Below are 18,546 nucleotides of genomic sequence, written 5' to 3'. Positions count from 1 at the left end.
ATCGCTTCAAGGTGGTCACGGACCACATGGCTCTGAAATGGCTAAATAGCATAGAAAGTCCGTCGGGAAGAGTGGCGAGATGGGCATTAGAGCTACAGCAGTACGACTTTGAAGTCGCGTACAGGAAAGGACAGCTCAACGTGGTAGCCGACGCACTCTCCCGACAACCGGTGGAGGAGCGAGGCCGTCGGACAAGAAATGAGGAGGGAACACAACCAGTAGGCGAGCCGCCCTGCAAGTGGTTAGAGGGCATGGTAGAAAAGATCAGAAAAGAATCCCCGAAGTACCCCGACTATGTGGATAAGGGGGGAAACTTGTACCGGCACATTCCTCACCGGGCAGGGAGCGAAGAAGTCGCCTCGTGGAAGTTATGTGTGCCGAAATATGCCCGAGAAAGGGTTTTAAAGGAAAGCCACGATAGCCCGGAAGCAGCCCACGCCGGCGGAAGGAGAACCGCGGCACGGGTGGCGGCAAGATATTACTGGCCAGGGATGTACAGGGACGTGAGGGCCTACGTGCGGAAGTGCGAACTATGTCTTCGCTTTAAGCCAAGTCAGCTACAAGCGGCAGGAGAAATGTTGACACAGGTGCCGAAAGAACCATGGGCAACGGTATGCGCGGACTTTGTGGGTCCTCTGCCGAGGTCGAAACATGGGAACTCGATGCTGTTGGTGCTGGTGGATCGATTCTCCAAGTGGACCGAGTTGGTGCCGCTGAGGAAGGCCACAGCAGAGGCACTGTCGAGAGCGCATAATAGCCCGTTTTGGCACGCCCAAAGTCTTCATTACGGACAATGGGGTGAAGTTTGCAAGCAGGGCATTTACAAGATTCCTGGAGCAGCTAGGAGTTCGCCACCAGTTTACGGCGCCATACACGCCGCAAGAGAATCCGACAGAGCGAACGAACAGAACGGTAAAGACCATGATAGCTCAGTTCACCGAGGGTGATCAAAGGTGTTGGGATGAAAAATGGCCGGAGCTGATGCTGGCCATGAATTCGGGAGTGTCGGATACAACGGGATATTCACCGGCGTTCGTGGTGCAAGGGCCAAAGGCCCTATATGACGAAAAGACGGTAGGCACCGGACAAGGCACAGAGACGCCGAAAGAAAATGCGAAGAAATTAAAGGAGCTGTTTCAGTTGGTTCGACGCAACTTGGAAAGGGCAGCCCAGGATCAGGCCAGGCATTACAACCTGAGAAGAAGACCGTGGAGACCCAAAGTGGGAGAGGTCGTGTGGGCCAAACAGCACCACCTTTCCAATGAAGCGGAGGGATTCGCCGCGAAGCTGGCACCAAGGTACGATGGGCCATACCAGATAGAGGACTTTATATCCCCGGTTATCTGCAACCTAAGAAAGGAGGGCGACAGGAAGAAGAGAACGGCACACATACGAGATCTGAAACCCCAACCCGAGGAGCGAGAGACACAGGGGTGAAGGAGAATGGCTGTAATAGGTCGCCCTAAAGTATCTTTCGTATCTTTCGTAGTGATCAGACGTGTTTTTGTTTTGCGCTCCGCATTTTTTCCTTTTGTTTTGAATAAACAGCCGGTGTTTTCCTAACTAAATTCTAAATTTACTTCCTAACCAGACAACAATCTGGAAACCTATTCTATTACGCGAGTTCATGCCTTTTGATTTGTGTTAAAACATTATTTAACTTTTTATTTTTCGGCGTCGGCTTGTGCTTGTGCTTGTGTTTGTGTTGTTGCAGTGAGTGAGTACGCATTACATTGCATTGCAGTCCGCTCTCGTCTGGTAGCTTTTGTTGTTTTATCACTCTCTCGCTATCACCTCAACTTCAATAACTGTTCTTTCTCTCTCGCTCTTTAAACTTTCTGAGCAATAGCGCTCTCTGCTTAGTAGCTCTCGCTATAACCGCTCTCCACTCTGCTCTCTTTTTTTTACCAATTCCGCTTTGAGCGTTGTCTGGCACATTGGTCTGATACCAATTTGTTTTGCAAATTATAGTATATATATATAAATAAATAATAAAATAAAATGGAATACGCTGTGGTCTGTGCCAAAAAAAGCTGTAAGAAGCAGATCACCCACGATCAGCCGAATGTCCCCTGCTGGCTCTGCGACAGCGTAGTGCACGCAAAATGCGCTGGATTTTCTGGCCTCGTGAGTGATGCTATAGCCAAACGTAATGGCTTGCATTACAGTTGCGAGGCATGCCGTGCGGTGGAGAAAGACATGGTGGCTTTCATGAGGCAGACGCGGAGTGGCTTTAAGGAGCTGACCGTTGGTTTTAAAAACCAATACGATCGGCTCCTAGCCATGGAGGCTCAGTTTAGCGGTTTAAAACTGCTGAATGAGTCTCCGAGGCGCAAAAAGGTCACTCCGCGGGATCTGCAATTGCCAACCGTCACTCAGCCGTGCGCCGCCGAAAAACTGACTCCGACCACTCCAAGTGTGCAGCAGTTGATCTCGTTTGCCACTCCAAGGGCAACGACAGCTGCTGGCGACGCAGATTCGGTAGCCGAATTCATCGCCTCGGAGAATGTGCAGCCAAGTACGTCTGCAGCGTCCGTGTCCGTGGTGTCCGCAAGTTCGCTAGTTGTCCCGTCTATACCGATCCCACCAGTAAATAGACGTTCCGGACCTCCGGATATTGCCACCACAGGTACTAGGCCTGTGGTGACTAAACCACTGGTGGGAGTCCCACCAAAACGACAAGTTTTTGTTTCACGGCTGGCCCCTGATCTCACATCTAATGATGTAATTGCTTTTATTCAAAGCAAAATAAAAGCCGTGGGTTTAAAGGTGGAGAAATTTAACTTCTCTTATGCCAGGGAGATAGCCTCGTTTAAGATAAGCATCTCCCCAACTCAATTTGACACCATTTGCTCCGCCAAATTTTGGCCGGAGCATTTGGTGGTGAAGGAGTTTAAGGCTAAGAAGAAGAATAGGCCCCCCATATCCCTTCCAAACCTTTCCAGTGTGCCACCCTCAACCTCAACCTCAACTTCCTCTTCCTCAACTTCCCGTCTTGCTTCCACCTTTCCAAAAAACTAACTTCTCTTTTAGTAACCTATCAGAATGTAAGAGGCTTGCGTAGTAAGCTCAGCATTCTTTTCCGGGATAGTGTTGCATTTGCTTCCCACGTTATTGTGTTTACTGAAACCTGGTTAAAGCCGGACATTCTTAGTTCCGAGGTTTTGGCAGGTCGGTACACAACTTTTAGAAAGGACCGTTCGTCTCGACGGGCAGGGGGGTTCTAATTGCAGTGGACTCTTACTTCACGTCGGAACACTTCACAGTCCAAGTTCAACAGGAACTGGAATTCCTGTGTGTAAAACTGATTCTTCCCGCTTTCGCTATATTCATTACTTGCTCGTATATCCCACCTTCTTCGGATATTTCAATTTATGAGCAGCACTTGTCCGCTTTAACCGCTGTTTCTTCCTCGCTATCTGATAAAGATCGTATGATAGTTCTTGGTGACTTCAACTTGCCAGGAACTGTTTGGTCTTCGGTAAACGAGTCTAGTATCCTAGTGCCCATGTCACGACATGACTTTGTTGACGGCTTGCTTGACCTATCCCTGTCTCAAGTCAACCATGTGAATAATTCCTTGGGTCGATTGCTTGATCTGTGCTTTGTATCGGATCCGACCATAGTGTTGTTAACCCGAGCCCTTCCGCTCACTATACCTGAAGACGCCTACCACCCTACTTTCGAGGTGTCGCTAGATATAGGACCAACTGTATTGGATCGGTCGAGTAGGCTGCCCGAACGTGTCCGCTGCTTTCGTAAAGCCGAGTTTGCGAAGCTTAATAACCTCATTAGGGATTTTGATTGGTCCGCTTTGTACTTGTGCACTGATATCATAAAAGGCACAAACATTTTTTACAATGCTCTTGGCACATTTTTCGATTCTTGTGTCCCGCTTTCTTGTCCGACTAGATCTGGAAAACCCCCTTGGTTTACCAAAGAGTTATCCAGTCTAAAAAACTTAAAATCAAGACTATATAAAAAATTTCAAGAAGTGGGTTCTCCTACTTCTCACTCTCGCTATGTATTAGCTCGGTCAAACTTTTCAGTTCTTAATGCTCAATGCTATAAGAACTACCTATCTCGATGCAGGATACGTTTTTCTCAGGACCCTAAACAGTTTTACAGCTTCGTAAACAGTAAGCGTAGAACGTCCGCACACCCATCCTCGCTATCATTTTGTAATACGTCGGCAAATAATGATCAGGCAATTGCCGATCTTTTTGCCCAATTCTTCCAAACCACCTATTCTGAGGAAAGCTACTCTGGTCACCCGTACCCATACGGTTTACCGAGGTCGAACGGCATTTTCAGTCCCTTGTTAAATGAATGTTCCCTACTTCATGATCTTCGACTAGTTAAGCCGGTGTTTTCACCGGGTCCAGACGGGGTTCCAGGTTGTGTACTCAGGTACTGCGCCGAGGCTCTGTGTAGACCTTTGGTTAAACTATTCACCCTATCCATTGATTCTTCTTGCTTCCCCCCGATCTGGAAGGAATCGTTTATAATTCCTCTCCATAAAAAAGGTAGCAAGTCTGATGCAAAAAATTATAGAGGTATAGCAAAGTTATCCGCTATTCCTAAAATGTTTGAGAAGGTTTTAACTCCGCACTTGCAACATCTCTGCAAGTCACTTATATCTCCAACTCAGCATGGATTTATAAGGCGGCGATCAACCACCACGAACTTGTTAGAGTTTACCTCTTTCATTATTAAAGGCTTTCAAGGTAACTTACAGACGGATGTTATTTACACCGACTTTAGTAAAGCATTCGACTCTGTAAACCATTCCCTTTTAGCGCATAAACTTGACCTTTTAGGGTTTCCGCCCAACCTCCTGAGATGGATTTCTAGCTATCTTTGTTCTAGGTCTCAAAGAGTCCTCTTCAAAAACTCCCTCTCTTTCCCAGTAAAGGTTTCTTCGGGAGTACCACAAGGCAGCCATCTAGGCCCCTTACTCTTCACACTCTTTATTAATGACTTACCTTCAGTATTAACATACTCTCGAGTACTTATGTATGCGGATGATGTTAAACTCTGTGTCCAGTACAAGGACATTTCATTTCATTCTCGCTTGCAATCCGATCTCAATAACTTTCAGTCATGGTGTTGTGCAAACTTGTTACACCTTAATGCCTCGAAATGCAAAGTTATGACATTTCATCGTTCTAGCCCTTTGTTGGCTCCTTACACCCTATTTGGTGGTTCTCTTGAGAGAATTACCCTGGTGGATGATCTGGGTGTTATGTTAGACCCCAAGTTAAAGTTTTCCGAACACATTTCTACCATGGTAAATAAGGCCATGAGCGTGCTTGGGTTTATAAAGAGGTGGTCAAAGGAATTTGACGACCCCTATATAACAAAGACTCTCTATACCTCGCTTGTTCGTCCGATCTTAGAATACGGCTCCTGTGTATGGTGCCCTCAGTACAAAGTACACCAGGACCGTATAGAATCAGTACAGAAAAACTTTTTACTCTTTGCTCTGCGGGGCCTTAACTGGGATGCGGGTGTAAGACTCCCATCTTACTCTAGTAGACTAATATTAGTAAACCTCCCATCCTTAGTTAACCGTAGAAAAATGCTTGGTGTGATATTTATGCACAACTTGATCAGGGGTGACATAGACAGCCCTGATCTGTTGAGCCGCATAAACTTCACGATTCCTATTAGACTGACTAGAAATTTTATACCGTTGTTCCTTCCACTTTGTAGATCGAATTATTCCTTGCATGAACCGTTTAGGGTCTTATGCTCGGATTATAATTCCCTCTACCATATTATATCCACCACTAATTCTCTTCCTCTTATTAAATTATTAATCCTTACACACCTTTCTATTAATTAGTAACTGTAGTGGTATTTGTACTTTGATTGCATGCTTAGTTTCTTAGTAAGTTTAGTACTAATTTTCCTCGAATGTTAGTCTAATAGCTATATTTCTTGCATGTTCGCGTTTGGTTCGGCTACGCACCGCGCGTCATGCGGCAGCGCCCCTCGGTCGGTTGGGCGGGAGGAGGGCTGCGTTTTGCCTGGGATCCGCGCGTAACAGCCTTCTGCTGGTGTCACACGGGCCACTTGACGGTGCAGTAACTGCATCGCCTCTTGAAAGATGCAGTCATTGCATGTCAACGTCCACAAATATTAAAGGGTCACGCAGGACCAGGAACGGTAGAGTGCCACGCAGGACACTGGGGAAGGGTGCCGCGCAGGACACGCACGAGACTCGGCAGCACGCAGGGTGATGGACTTGTGCACTTAGATTAAAAAAAAAAAGGTGAACAGGAAGACTGTGGTTGGAGAAATCTGAAAAAAAGCGAAAATTAGTAAAAAGAAAGGAAAATAAAACGAGAAGAGGAAAAGCTCAGCAAACCTGAACAGGAAACGCGTCACCCAAAGCTGGGAGGCGAATCCAGGGTCGGGGAGTGTAATCTCAGACAGTGGATGACCAGGAAAAACCCAGGGGCCAGGCTCACGCCTCAACGCGGACTCACGGGGCAACTACGAGCGTCGGGCCGGAACGACGGGTGCCGCTCATGCGTGGACTACCGGGCGAGGAGCCGGATGATCCTCGGGTCCGAGCCACTGTGTGAGGGAGCCACCTGTCAAAAGAGTCCGGCCGGTGGCGCATAGGAGTTGCCCTGGGATGTGAGCCCAAGATTCCAGCCCGGGCGGAGGGTCGGAGGACCCATTGTTCACGAGCGGAATCGCGGCAAGCGGCCCGCATTGAGGGCAGAGGGCGAGCTGGAAAGGGAGAAAGGATTGAGTAAAAGTCATCCGGGTCGGGAGAACTCACCCAGGCCAAGGAGGGTCCGAGCAGCACGGGATGAAGAAGACAGGTCGGCGGTAGCATGTAAGAATAAATAGCAATATTTATAACGATTAAAAGTAAATAATTAGCAATCCATTAATCCATTAAATAGCAATTAAAATAAACAATAATAAAGGGCTAAATAAAAATTGTGAATAAGCAAAAATAAAATGGGGGAATAAAAAGCAAAATAATCATGAACGGGAAGGGGGTGGGTCCATCAAAGATGGAAAAGTGTTATCCATGAGCCAACAGAGAAACGCGGCGAGAACACAACAGTATCCAAAAAAAAGGGATAAGGCGAAATCGGATAGAGAGCGGAGAGCGCGACGGCACTCACACAACCAGGGGAAAGATGCCGTTAGAGAGCGCGGCCGGCAGAGAGACGAGGCTGAGGGCCATGAGTACAAACGCAACAACCGTTAGAACCAGGCAGAAGAGACCGAAACACGGAGCACCGGCACCGGTAGAGGGAACGATTGGCAATGCAACGCGTGTATATAGGCGGGTGGAAAACGGAACAGCGAACACTTGAAGGTAATTATCACCAGAAAGAACGCAAGAAAAGCAGCAAGAACAAAAAAATGGAGATGAAACGCGGGCTCAACCACGAGGATGGCAGGAAGAAGATGGAGGATATTAGGGCCTTCCTGGAGGAGCAACAGGCGATCGTGGGAGAAGGGGGCTATCGCCCCTGTACTTCTCGTCAGCGACGGGCGTCTCTGCTCTCGCGTAGCGACGAGGAGGATTGGTGCGATGGCTCCCAGTTCCTTCAACTGCTGGCCTAGCCGTTGGTGTCACCGGCGCCATCGGGGCACGACTCGGTGTCGCCGACGGTGCCATCGGATGAGGAGGAGGAGGACGACGACGAGGTCAGGCTCAGGAGAAGGCCAGATGGAGACGGCAGCAAGGGGCGGAGCCGGAGACGAGGAATGGAAGGCCGCTGACCCTGCGCGACAAAATCGAGGCGGTGAGGCGGAGGTTTCAGGAGGCGACGCCGGAGGAGCAGCGCCGGATGCACCAAGTGCTGGAGAGGGCGTGGGCGATCAGGCGGCGGAGGGACGAGCGGATGGAGGCGCGGCGGCGACAGGCGGAAAGAGCCGCCAGTACGGAGGAGCGCGGCCCAGACGGCGACGGCGGTCCCGACGGCGACGGCCGAAGCAGCGGCAGCCACGGCGACGGCGGAGGCAGCAATGGCGACGGCGGAGGCAGGGACGCGGACTGCAGAAGCGGCGAAGGTGACAGCAGAGACGCAGGCCGCGGAAATGGCGACGGCGGTCCCGACGGCGACGGCCGAAGCAGCGGCAGCCACGGCGACGGCGGAGGCGGCGATGCGAACGGCAGAGAACGGCTCCTGCCCGGAGCCCTGTGCAGGACCGAAGCGACCGGCCCTGCAACGGCAGAGCTCGGCACCGGCAGCCACGGTCCACTGGACGGCGATCCCGCGGGAGGAGTGGCCGGCGGCGGTGGTCCGCGCGCAGACCCAGATTCGCCTCGTGGGTAGGAGGGTGAAGAAGCTGGTGAGCGAGCGGGGTACCCGGTACCGCATTGCGATGTCGGCCACACGCACGGAGGTGTTCCGCGAACAGAAGTAAGGGAAAACGAGGGGGAAAGAATGAAATTGTTTTCTTGATTCTGGCTATAATAATTATACGATCTGGTTGAGATTTTACACTCTAGAACATATAGTCATCCTCTACGATTCTGCGTTTTTGGTTTTATCGTATCTTTAAAAATGTGGATGCCACAGATTTTCGTCCTTTGTGGGGGCGGAAGTGGGCGGGGCAAAGTTTTGAAATATTTTTGTAGCAGTGACATATCACAGATGTCTGGATCCAAAACATCGTTGCTCTAGCTCTTATAGTCTTTGAGCACTAGGCGCTGAAGGGGACGGACGGACGGACAGACGGACGGACGGACGGACGGACGGACAGACGGACAGACAGACAGGGCTCAATCGACTCGGCTATTGATGCTGATCAAGAATATATATACTTTATGGGGTCGAAAACGATTCCTTCTGGACGTTACACACATCCACTTTTACCACAAATCTAATATACCCCAATACTCATTTTGAGTATCGGGTATAAAAAGGGTATAAAAAGGTATAAATGAATAAAGAGAAGACGAAAAAGAGAAAAGTGAAATACTTACTGGGGAGAGATATCGAGTGGATCGCCTAAACGCCCCTACACCTTATCGATAGGCGGGGACTCGGCCCCAGCCAGAAAATTGCAAGGGCTGGCAGCGCCGCCCGAGCAAAGGCGCCAGAGGGCGCCAGGGCGCCAGGGCGCCCGTGATCCCAGATGCAGTAAGGAGCGCGCGTAAAATGGGGCCGTTTGAATGGGGAAAGCACACTCCGTCGCAAGGTCGCGGAAAACGGGAGTATTCCGGGGGTGTGAGGAACCGCGGTTCCCACAGGCCGAATTCGACCAAAGCATAACCGGATAAAGACGGTGGGACGGTCGGATAAAGGCTGATGGCTGGCTGGATGAGGCGAAGGTCAGACCAGATACCCACGGATATCCGGATGCGGCGAAGAGGCCAAGAGCCCCGAGAGGAGAAGTGTCCCGCTCTCGGAGCGAGAGAAACGCGAGAGGCAGAGGAGACGGCGGGATCGGGCCGGCAGCGATCCGACGCATGACCAAATATGGGCATGGGATCACGCCACCGGCCAGGCCCCGTTACGAAGGCCGTGGAAACCAGGAGACGGCGATGGAAAACTACCAACGCCGAGCCGGGGCCCGTCAAGGGGCTATAAAAGGAGGCTGCGGCACCGAAGCGGCTCTCTTTTGCCGTGGAGAAGTGATCGCGCGCGCACGTTGAAACCCCGCCGAAACGTAAGAGTAGTACCCGGTACGGTTCAAAGAAGTGCAGTGAAGTGAATAGCAACAGGAAGACGGGCCCCGCCTGCCCCCAGAGTGAGTCTAAGTTAAGAGGTGATCCACAGTTGCCGGCGGAAGCTACGAGGGGAGCGCGAGACGTAGAGTGCGGATTTGCGTGGCGGGCCAAAGCAATAGCGGAGGTCAAACTGTCCCAATCAATAGCCTCAACGCTGCCACACCCGACGAGAGCCCACGCGTGGTGGAGATCCATAGATAAGCTGAATTGTAGCATCTAGCCCTAAGTCCTAATATAACTACGAATAAAGAGAAATTCGATTAAAGAAAAGGAAGGTCTTATCATTTGTCGTTGGGGGCTCCCTGAGCGAGCCCAGCAAACTCAAGCGAACCAAGAAGCAGGTCCGTTACAATATCTCTGTAGTTTTGTAGTCCTTATTTGTAGTAATTGTAGATAGATTGTCCTTATCTGTAATGTAATTTAATTAATTTTAGTTATTTATTTTAGCATATTTACCTTTCTTTCTTCTTCTTCCTTCCCAACTATCACCCATTCCCCAATATCTGAAAAGTGGCAAGGCCATTAATGACCCAAAAAAATACCACGCCAATTAGGAAAATACCGCGCCGATAACACACCAAAAAGTCACTACAAATTGCATTTCTCAATGCTAGTGTGTTATCGGTCGCCAACTTCGGCAATTACGCCCAGCCATTCCCCTTTTCACCCCCACCCATTTCAAACTACAATACATACCCATAGCAGTTGAGCAGGAACAAAATTAACACTGCCAACCTCCGCCACTCTGCCAAACGCCCCAATAAAGCCATTTCAACCGCCCATATGATGCTATGCGGTCGACTCTTCGGAGCGTCTCGCGCCCGGATCGTAAGATCCGGAAGTTTAAAGTATCCGGGCGGTTATACGAAAGCAGGCATCTATCCCCCCCCCTTCCCATCCCATCCCCTTACAACAGAGCAGCCAATACACACAGCACAAAGAACACACAAGAACACTAGCCATTAACCAACGACAACACGGACAGCCACTAAAGCAAACGGCAACTCCAATTCTCCATTGCCTACTTATCGGTGCTGCTGCCCTCGGACTACTTTCATCTCACTTAATATTGGGGTGAGTGAAAGTGGAAACGGGGGTGAGAGCACCGGTAAATGACGATCGGCGATCGGGCCGGTCGAGTTGAGGGGGAGAGTATGGGAGTTGGTGGACATATGAGTGTTCCACCATGAACCTCGTCCGCCACTCTCATCTCGTCCACCCGCTCGAGAGGTTGTGATCGTCGGACGTGCCATAACCGTTTCGTGTCGTGTCGCTTTTGATTGTTCTGTGCCGTGTCGCCATTGACGTTTTTTCTGTGTTGCCCTGTTCTTTTTGTGGTGTCTGTTGTGTGCCGTGCCGTGCCGTGCCGCCCTTCCTCCACCACACCCATTACTATCTATGACAAACTTTTGTTCCCGTCCACATCACAAACCAAAAAGAGATAACTGTGATAGACGAGAAAACAGAGAATAAAAGTGTCAATAAATACATTTAACACAAACACACACACACAAGAGACTTTTCAATTAAAAACAACAAACAGGCAACAGATCGCCAACACACAAACCAACAACAAACCACACAACACAAACCGTCAACCAGACGACACAGCGACGGCGGCAGAGCGGCCCGCAGAGGCGCCCTAGCAGCAGCAGCAGCAGCCAACAACACCAACACCAACACCGCCAATAGCAGCAGCAGCAGCAGAGCCCTCGGCGCAGGCGCCAACACCAACGCCCCAGCCAATGCAGAGCGCCGACGCCACAGCCATCCATCGAGTGAGTACCCAGCCATTGCCATGGCCGATATATCCACGGCCACAGCCACTCCCCCTCGAGCCCCATCACATCAGCAGCAACAGCAGCGCCAATACCAACTGCAAATCCCGCAACCCCGCCAAATCCCAAAATCCCGCCAAACACAAAGGGAAAGGCCGAAAAGACGCAACTTTTCCCGCCTCTCACACTCTCGGACAGTTCGGGAGTAACGGGAGAGGGAGAAGACGGAGGAGAGCGGGCTAGCCGACGCGCAGGAGCAGAGCGCCAAAACGGCCAACGGGCAGCCACACACACACACACGACCGGATCGAACCCGTTGCGTGTCGAACTTGGTTCGAGTTCGAGCAGCGGGTCGATCCGAACCATAGCCCAGCCTGCACCAATACAGCGGCAATCAGCAGCAACTACACAACCACAATCACAACAAATCCCACCAACACCAAAACGACGCCGCGCCCTCATCGACAGTGGGAGTGACGATGAGGGTGAGGGTGAGAGGAAGCAGGCTAGACGACGGAGCCGCCATCACCAGCAGCGGCAGCAGCGGCCGCCAATTAGGAAGCTGAAGAAAAAAAGGCAGACAATGGAGGAGCTAGAGGCTATTGTCCAGGAGCAGCTGAGGCAGCACGAGCTGAGGGAGCAACAGCAGAAGCAGCAGAAACGGACGGCAGATGCAGCCAACACCAACACAGTTGCCGATCCTGCCACTCTGCCGCAATCTGCACAGCCAACACATGCCCCTGCCCCTGCCCATGCCCCTGCCACTACTATAAATGCAAATAGCCAGACCCACAGCCATCACCAACATCGACAACAGCCAATACATAGACAATTACCAGCCATTCAAACAGACAATACCACAATTAACAATAGAGATAATAATGACGCCAATACAAATACAAATACCTGCCAATACAAACACCAACACCACCACCGCCATCACCATCACAAACACCCCTGCCACTACCACCGACGATGACATCCGGCACGGCGAATTCGGGCATCAGCCCAGCCAGGAACGTGGGTTGAGGATCCTCATCCGAGGACTCTCCCACTCCATGCCGCCGGATTGGATTCGCAGCAGTATGCTGAACGAGGGGTTCACGGTTCGGTTTGTAAGGGTGATCACCGATCGATTCGATCGCAGCCGCCAATTCAACCTCTTTGAGGCTGAGATCGCCCCCAAACCGGACCGTGGCCAATACGTGGTATTGAAGCTGCGACGCCTGGGTGGGAGGCCCGTCACGGTTGAGAGACTTGGAGTCTCCCGTGACCCCGCCCAGTGCCATCGATGTCAGGTGTTTGGCCACACCCGCGCATACTGTAGGCGAGCTGCTGTCTGCATGAAATGCGCGGGTGGACACCTGACGACGGAGTACATCAAGCCAAGGAACGTCGCTCCCAAATGCGCCAACTGCCAGGGCCAGCACATCAGCTCATACAAGGGATGCCCATCTTTTAAGGCAGCCAGGCAGCGACTCGTGACCCACAGGGTCGCCAGGGGGGAGGGGCGTCGCAATCAGCAGCCACAGCCAATCCAATAGCGACAACAGCCAATCCAACGCCGCCAGCAGCAGCCACATCCACAGCCACTCCATAACCCGCAGCAGCAACGCCAACACCAACTGGATCGGCAGCATCGGCAGCAGCATCGGTATGGCGACCAACATCCCCAGCCATCGACCAGGGGGCGCCAACACCAGAGGGTCCAGCCGATGCAGCCGATTGCGAATGATGCTCCGACGCCACGCCAACACCAGCAGCAGCAGAGGCCAGACGTCCAGTGTGATGGCAGCTGCGCTCAAAATCTGCAATTATACGAACAGCAAATAAAAGAGTTGGAAAGGAGGATTAACCAGATGGCAGAGCAACTCACCAAATTGGCTGCAGCAAATGGCAAGGGCACAACAGCCATGCCCCCACTCCAACCAACAGCAGCAGCAGTTCCTGCCCCTCTGCCAATACCATCAGTCGCCGCCAATACAGCAGCAGCCATATCGGATTCAGAGTCCGACATTGAATGCGACGCGACTGAATTAGACGATGGCGACGACGATCACGATCCATTTGAGGTGCTGGATGGTCTGGGCGAAATATATGGAGGGCCCAAATCGCCAGCGCACGCGAGGGCATGCGATCGGGCGGCGCCTGTTAATGTGCCCAATCGTCAATCCAGAGACAGCCACTGCAACAAAAAAAAAAAAACAGTCAATACACGACAACACGAAAAACGGCCAAAGCACATGAAATCCACACTTACCTGCCAATCATCAGACAGAGCTGCAAAAGAAGAAGAAACAGGAGGGAGAAGCAGACAGCCAATACGCAAATACTCACCTGCAAACGTCTGCACGCCAACACAACCCAGACAAGGGTCGCCAGCAACTACATCCAAATCGACGACAGGCACCTGCAAATAAAGACAAATTAAACCACACGCCAAAACAAACACCTCCTCATCTGGGTGGCCGGACCAGCAGCCACTCAAAACGCCATTACAAACCGACGATGAACGTGGCCGAGGAGGCCAGGCCAATACAACTGACAACGCATCCTGGTGGCCGGACCAGAGCCACTTGGATGCGGCCAATCAACAGAATCGACAACGTATCCTGGTGGCCGGACCAGTTCGCCACTTGGATGCGGCCAATAATACGATACGTTGGCATCACACACCGATGCCAATGCCAACAGAATGAATCTGATCTCTCAGCTTTATTTTACGTGGCGGTTCCTCAGGGAGGGATTTCAACCACGGCGTCTAATGTTTATTTGCAGCTTAGCCTCGATTAGTGCGATATATATACATATATCACGCCATCACGCACCACCGCTACATACGCAGGAACCTGGTACGATGCGCCAGTTAGCGCCCCTAAAAAGAAGCTATAGCTATGTACATAGCGACTCTTCCGGTACCAATTGAAAGTATCCTGGTTGGGCATACAATCCCCCTTGGTGAGGGGCGAGGTGTATCTAACACGTCTTCCGATCTATGGGTCTCGGCACCCGGTTGAGAGCGCAACTCCACGAGGAGCCTAGCGGCTCTCCCCGCGTAACGTTTGGGTATCAACCACAGCCACCACGATACTCCCACTAGGGGGCCGACCTCAATGTGCAGCCTTGGAACTGCACAACCCGTGGTACCGATCTTAAGGACTCAGCTCGATCCTCCCTTTTAGCCCCGACCGGCCTGGATAGGGAATCCACCCAGCCCGTGCGCCGCTTGCGCGTTCAGCAGCTGCTGTCGCCTGGAGAACGCCAGTCCGGCGAACCCGTCGAGAGTCCGCATTCTCTCCTGAGAAGCCGTCACATCGGAGAAGGTCCAGTCGCCATCCGTGTACTGCACTCCAAGTCCATCGAGGTCTCGCAAGTCTTCATAGAGGGGACAAGCACATAGGAAGTGCTGCCAATCCTCGCGTTCTGCGCCGCATAGACAGGCTTCTTCCATGCAGCGCGCAGCGTGAAGCCAAACCTTCGTTCGCTGTAGACGAAGCCTGCGTTCGGGATGAACAACGACAATGCAGTTGGGTGGCCGGACCAGTGCCACTCGAGTGCAGCAACCAACACCAACAAACGACAGATGCAGCGTGGGCGGCCGGACCAGAGCCACTCGCCATCTCCAACTTTTGCCCACGATGCACGCCATCTCCAAGTCCAGCCATCGCCACTAAAGATCTCAGGTGGTGCCACTAATTCCTGCACAGGGGGACAGCGGAGCCGGCCGGTATGCGGCGCAATGTTCTGCGCAGGAACTCCGAAAGGGGGGTCGGCTCGTCTTACTGGGCGGACGTGAGGGTCGAGAAGAAAGGCGCGGAGCGAGGCACACCCGCGTGGGTCGAGAGAGAGGCGGACGCAGGGCGAGGCACACCTGCGTGGGTCGGGAATTTATTTGATTTATTTGCTTGCTGGTTAAACAGGTAATTTGTTACATTGAATATTTTTTTGTTGTTTCGTCACGTTCCCGGAAGGATTCTTAACTTGTATCTTAGTTGTCACGCGGGACAACGTCTATACTCGGCCCGGGTCTCGGGAAAACTTCGCTGCCGCCGATCTCTAACTTATCAGTATCTACGTGTCTGCGTCTTCGTCGGCTTCGGATTGGCTGCCGCTTCGCGGAGCGTCCCGAAGCCGCGAAGGGAAGGGGCGGGGGTTCTTATCGGCTAGTCTGTGCTTCGGGAGCTTAAGTTTAGAGGTGGGGGTAATGTGTTGGCCCGGTGGGGAGTTGTCGCCGGCTAACGGTTCGTGTCTCGGGAGCTTATGGCTAAACGCGTGGCAATGTGTTGGTGTGGGGGGCGTTCTTCCGGCTAATTGTCAGTGCTTCGGGAGCTTTTCGTTAGAGGTGGGGGTAATGTGTTGGTACGAGAATGTGGGATTGGCTGTCGTGAAACGGTAGGCGAAACGATATGGGGAATGAGTTTCTTTATTGGTGGTACATTTATCGTATGCATTCTCTGTTCTTAAGGCTAAGTAACGATATATTTAAGGGAAACTGGAGATATAAAAAGGGGAAAAATGAGGCGGTGACGATCCCGCGATGTAGCGCGCTGTGACGAACCTTCTTAAGGTTCGTTACACCCCCCCCTTTCTTCCGGGAGGAGGTCGACGCAGACAGGCGCGGCCCGGGATCGCTTGTGGACCCGGTAGCACTGATCCCAGGACCAGCTTCGGAAGCGGAGCCTCTCCGCTTCCAGCAGCCGCTGGTGTATCTCCTCGATGAGGCCCGCCGGTAGGGCCCGGCCTGGGATGTTCACCTGCCAATCTGCCGGCGCGATTACCCACTGGGTGGGCTGGTTCAGCTCTTCGATCAGGGAGAAGTCCGCTGGACTTTGCCCCTCCCGCGTAGATTCGTCTTGAAGAAATCGTAGTATTTCATCCAAGTCGCAGTCCACCAGCAACTCGTCTTGTCCTTCCCACTCCCCAGTTTGGGGGGTCGGCGCCGTCTCCTCCGCAACGGGTTGTTTTACCCTCCGTAGGGTTATGGTGGGGTACCCGCTGTCCGGCCCCGTTTCCCACTGCTCCTCCGGTTCGGTCAGCTCCGCTTGTCGAACCGGAGCGGCGTTTCCCTCTTCTGTAGCCCCGGTGGGCCATTCAGTGGGAGGGCCTTGCGCTGCCTCCGCGTTGGGCGCTTCGGCGTGCGTTGGTGTGGTCGCCGCTGACTCTTCTGGGGGATTGGGGCATCGGGGAGGATCCGATGCGGGCGTTGGCGGTCGCGCTTCGGCGTGCGTGGGCGTGGCAGCCGCCGACTCTTCGGGAGGATTGGGGCATCGGGGAGGATCCGATGCGGGCGTTGGCGGTCGCGCTTCGGCGTGCGGGGGGCTTGCCCTGGCTGGGGCGGCCGGTTCGGAGCGCTAGTCGATTGGTTCCGCGGCTTCTCGGAATGTCCTGAAGAACGCGTTGACATTCCGGCCGGGAGGGACAAAGACGTCTACGGACATCTGGTGGTTACGCGTGACGCGTAACCCCCATGGCGTGACCGTGTGGTGAAAGGTCTCTGTTTCGGCTATGAATTGCCGACCGTAGGGTTCCTCCTCTTCTCTCTCCCCGTCGTCGTAGTACGCGTTGTATGGTTTCGGAGTGTAACGCTCCAGCCCCCTCTCGGGGCGGTAAATGCCACGGCCGGTTCGGGGATCGCGGCTCTGGTGATAACCGGCATCTTCAAACTTCTGTTCGAACATCGGCGCGTATGATGGCGTTTCTGGTTCCGGGAAGCTGTGCTGGCTAGAACCGGCATCTTCGAACTCCTCTTCGAATGACGGTGACCCTGGCTCCGGGGAGCAGGGCGCGGCTCGTCGTTTATACGGCGGCGGCGACCACAGGTTCTCTCGACGGAACCCGGATGGTCGGCGGGAGAACAGCGGGGGGCTGTCTCGGGGACCCTCGTGGTCGGCTGCCCCTGCCTCGTCGGCGTCTAGCTCCATATCTGCGTACATGTCCCCATCGGAGGTGTGGGGTTCTTCGGCTACTCCTGGCTTCGGGGCGGCTTCCTCGTCCGCCTTGGCAGCGGACTCCGGTTCCTCGGCGTCGGAGAAATCCGTGAGGTCTACGACTTCGGGTGACTCTGCTGATGCAGCGGCTCTCTGGTGCGCCTTAGCTGGGGTGTTCTCGGTGGCGTTCATGGCTGGTTCTTCGGTGCGTAGAGTTCGGGGAGGGGGAGAGTGTCTATTTTCTATTTAATCTATATTAATCTTCTTAATTCTAGGGCCTCCCAGGGGGCGTGACGAAAACTTACATTGTTTTGTTTCTGGTATAGGAGGGTTTTATCAAAATCGCCTTGCTCGCTCGGCGTTCGGAATCTGACTTATTTCTTGTATTTCTAACGTCATGCATTTCCCTCCGCTGCCGGCGCCACCCACGGGAGCCGGCGTCAGCGGGCTTGCAATTCTTTAATCTAAGCTATGGTAAATGGATCCGTGGGACGATTATGGACGTTTGGGGCATGGGTTTATGAATGTGTGTAATGAGTGTAATGCATGAATCTGCCGAATTGACATTTATATATTTTTGTTTCGTTCTTTCTTTATTTATTTATTTTTTTTTTTTGTGGATATTTCATTTTCGTCGTCTTTTCCCTTCGTAACTTTCGTTTTACGGGCAGCGCAGCTATGCGTCGCACGCGGGCTCCGATAGGATTTCGGGCGCCGATGGGCCAGGTGTAGGACCAGCTCTTATCGCTGGGCTCGGCCGGCCTCTGGGCATGTATCGCCGCGGGAAGGCTCTGCCGGGGGCAACAGTACCGTGCGCCGTCTCTGTTGTTCTGGCCGGTTCGTCATTGGCCGGGGGGTTACGGGGGGCGGCCTCCACGTCTCGTGCTGTATGCTCGTTCCGAAGGCCTTGGGATTTGAGGCGGCGGTATAGCACCCAGATGATGGCGCAGAGAGGGATGGCGACGACGAGGGTGAACAAATAGGAGGCGGCGCTCCCTATCGTCACCGTCTCGTTCAGGTCGTCGATGTAGTTTGAATTTTGTAGGCTTAACTCCCGTAGGAACGGCAAGCTTAGCTTTTCCTTGTGTGCCGTTACGTTTATTCGAGTCATCGCCGGTACCACCGC

At 52.7% G+C, this 18,546-nt stretch overlaps 1 protein-coding gene across 2 annotated transcripts; it reads right to left on the bottom strand.

The window, feature by feature from the left end:
- Nucleotides 1-15,802: 15,802 nt before the first annotated feature.
- Nucleotides 15,803-17,827, bottom strand: LOC117195173. Of its 2 annotated transcripts, none has more exons than XM_033399807.1 (2): nucleotides 17,726-17,827; nucleotides 15,803-17,655 (listed from the first exon to the last, which is right to left on the bottom strand). In XM_033399807.1, the coding sequence occupies exons 1-2, from the start codon at nucleotides 17,821-17,823 to the stop codon at nucleotides 16,845-16,847; spliced, it is 909 nt and encodes a 302-aa protein (XP_033255698.1). In that variant the 5' UTR covers nucleotides 17,824-17,827; the 3' UTR covers nucleotides 15,803-16,844. The 2 variants fall into 2 exon arrangements, with proteins under 2 accessions (XP_033255698.1, XP_033255699.1); XM_033399808.1 differs by having other exon boundaries at nucleotides 15,803-17,620.
- Nucleotides 17,828-18,546: the final 719 nt, after the last annotated feature.

Source organism: Drosophila miranda (assembly GCF_003369915.1).
Source record: "Drosophila miranda strain MSH22 chromosome Y unlocalized genomic scaffold, D.miranda_PacBio2.1 Contig_Y7_pilon, whole genome shotgun sequence".
In the NCBI taxonomy this organism is placed as follows: Eukaryota; Metazoa; Arthropoda; class Insecta; order Diptera; family Drosophilidae; genus Drosophila; species Drosophila miranda.
The sequence above is the reverse complement of the archived record's forward strand: the minus strand, read 5'-3'. Positions and strand labels throughout refer to the sequence as shown.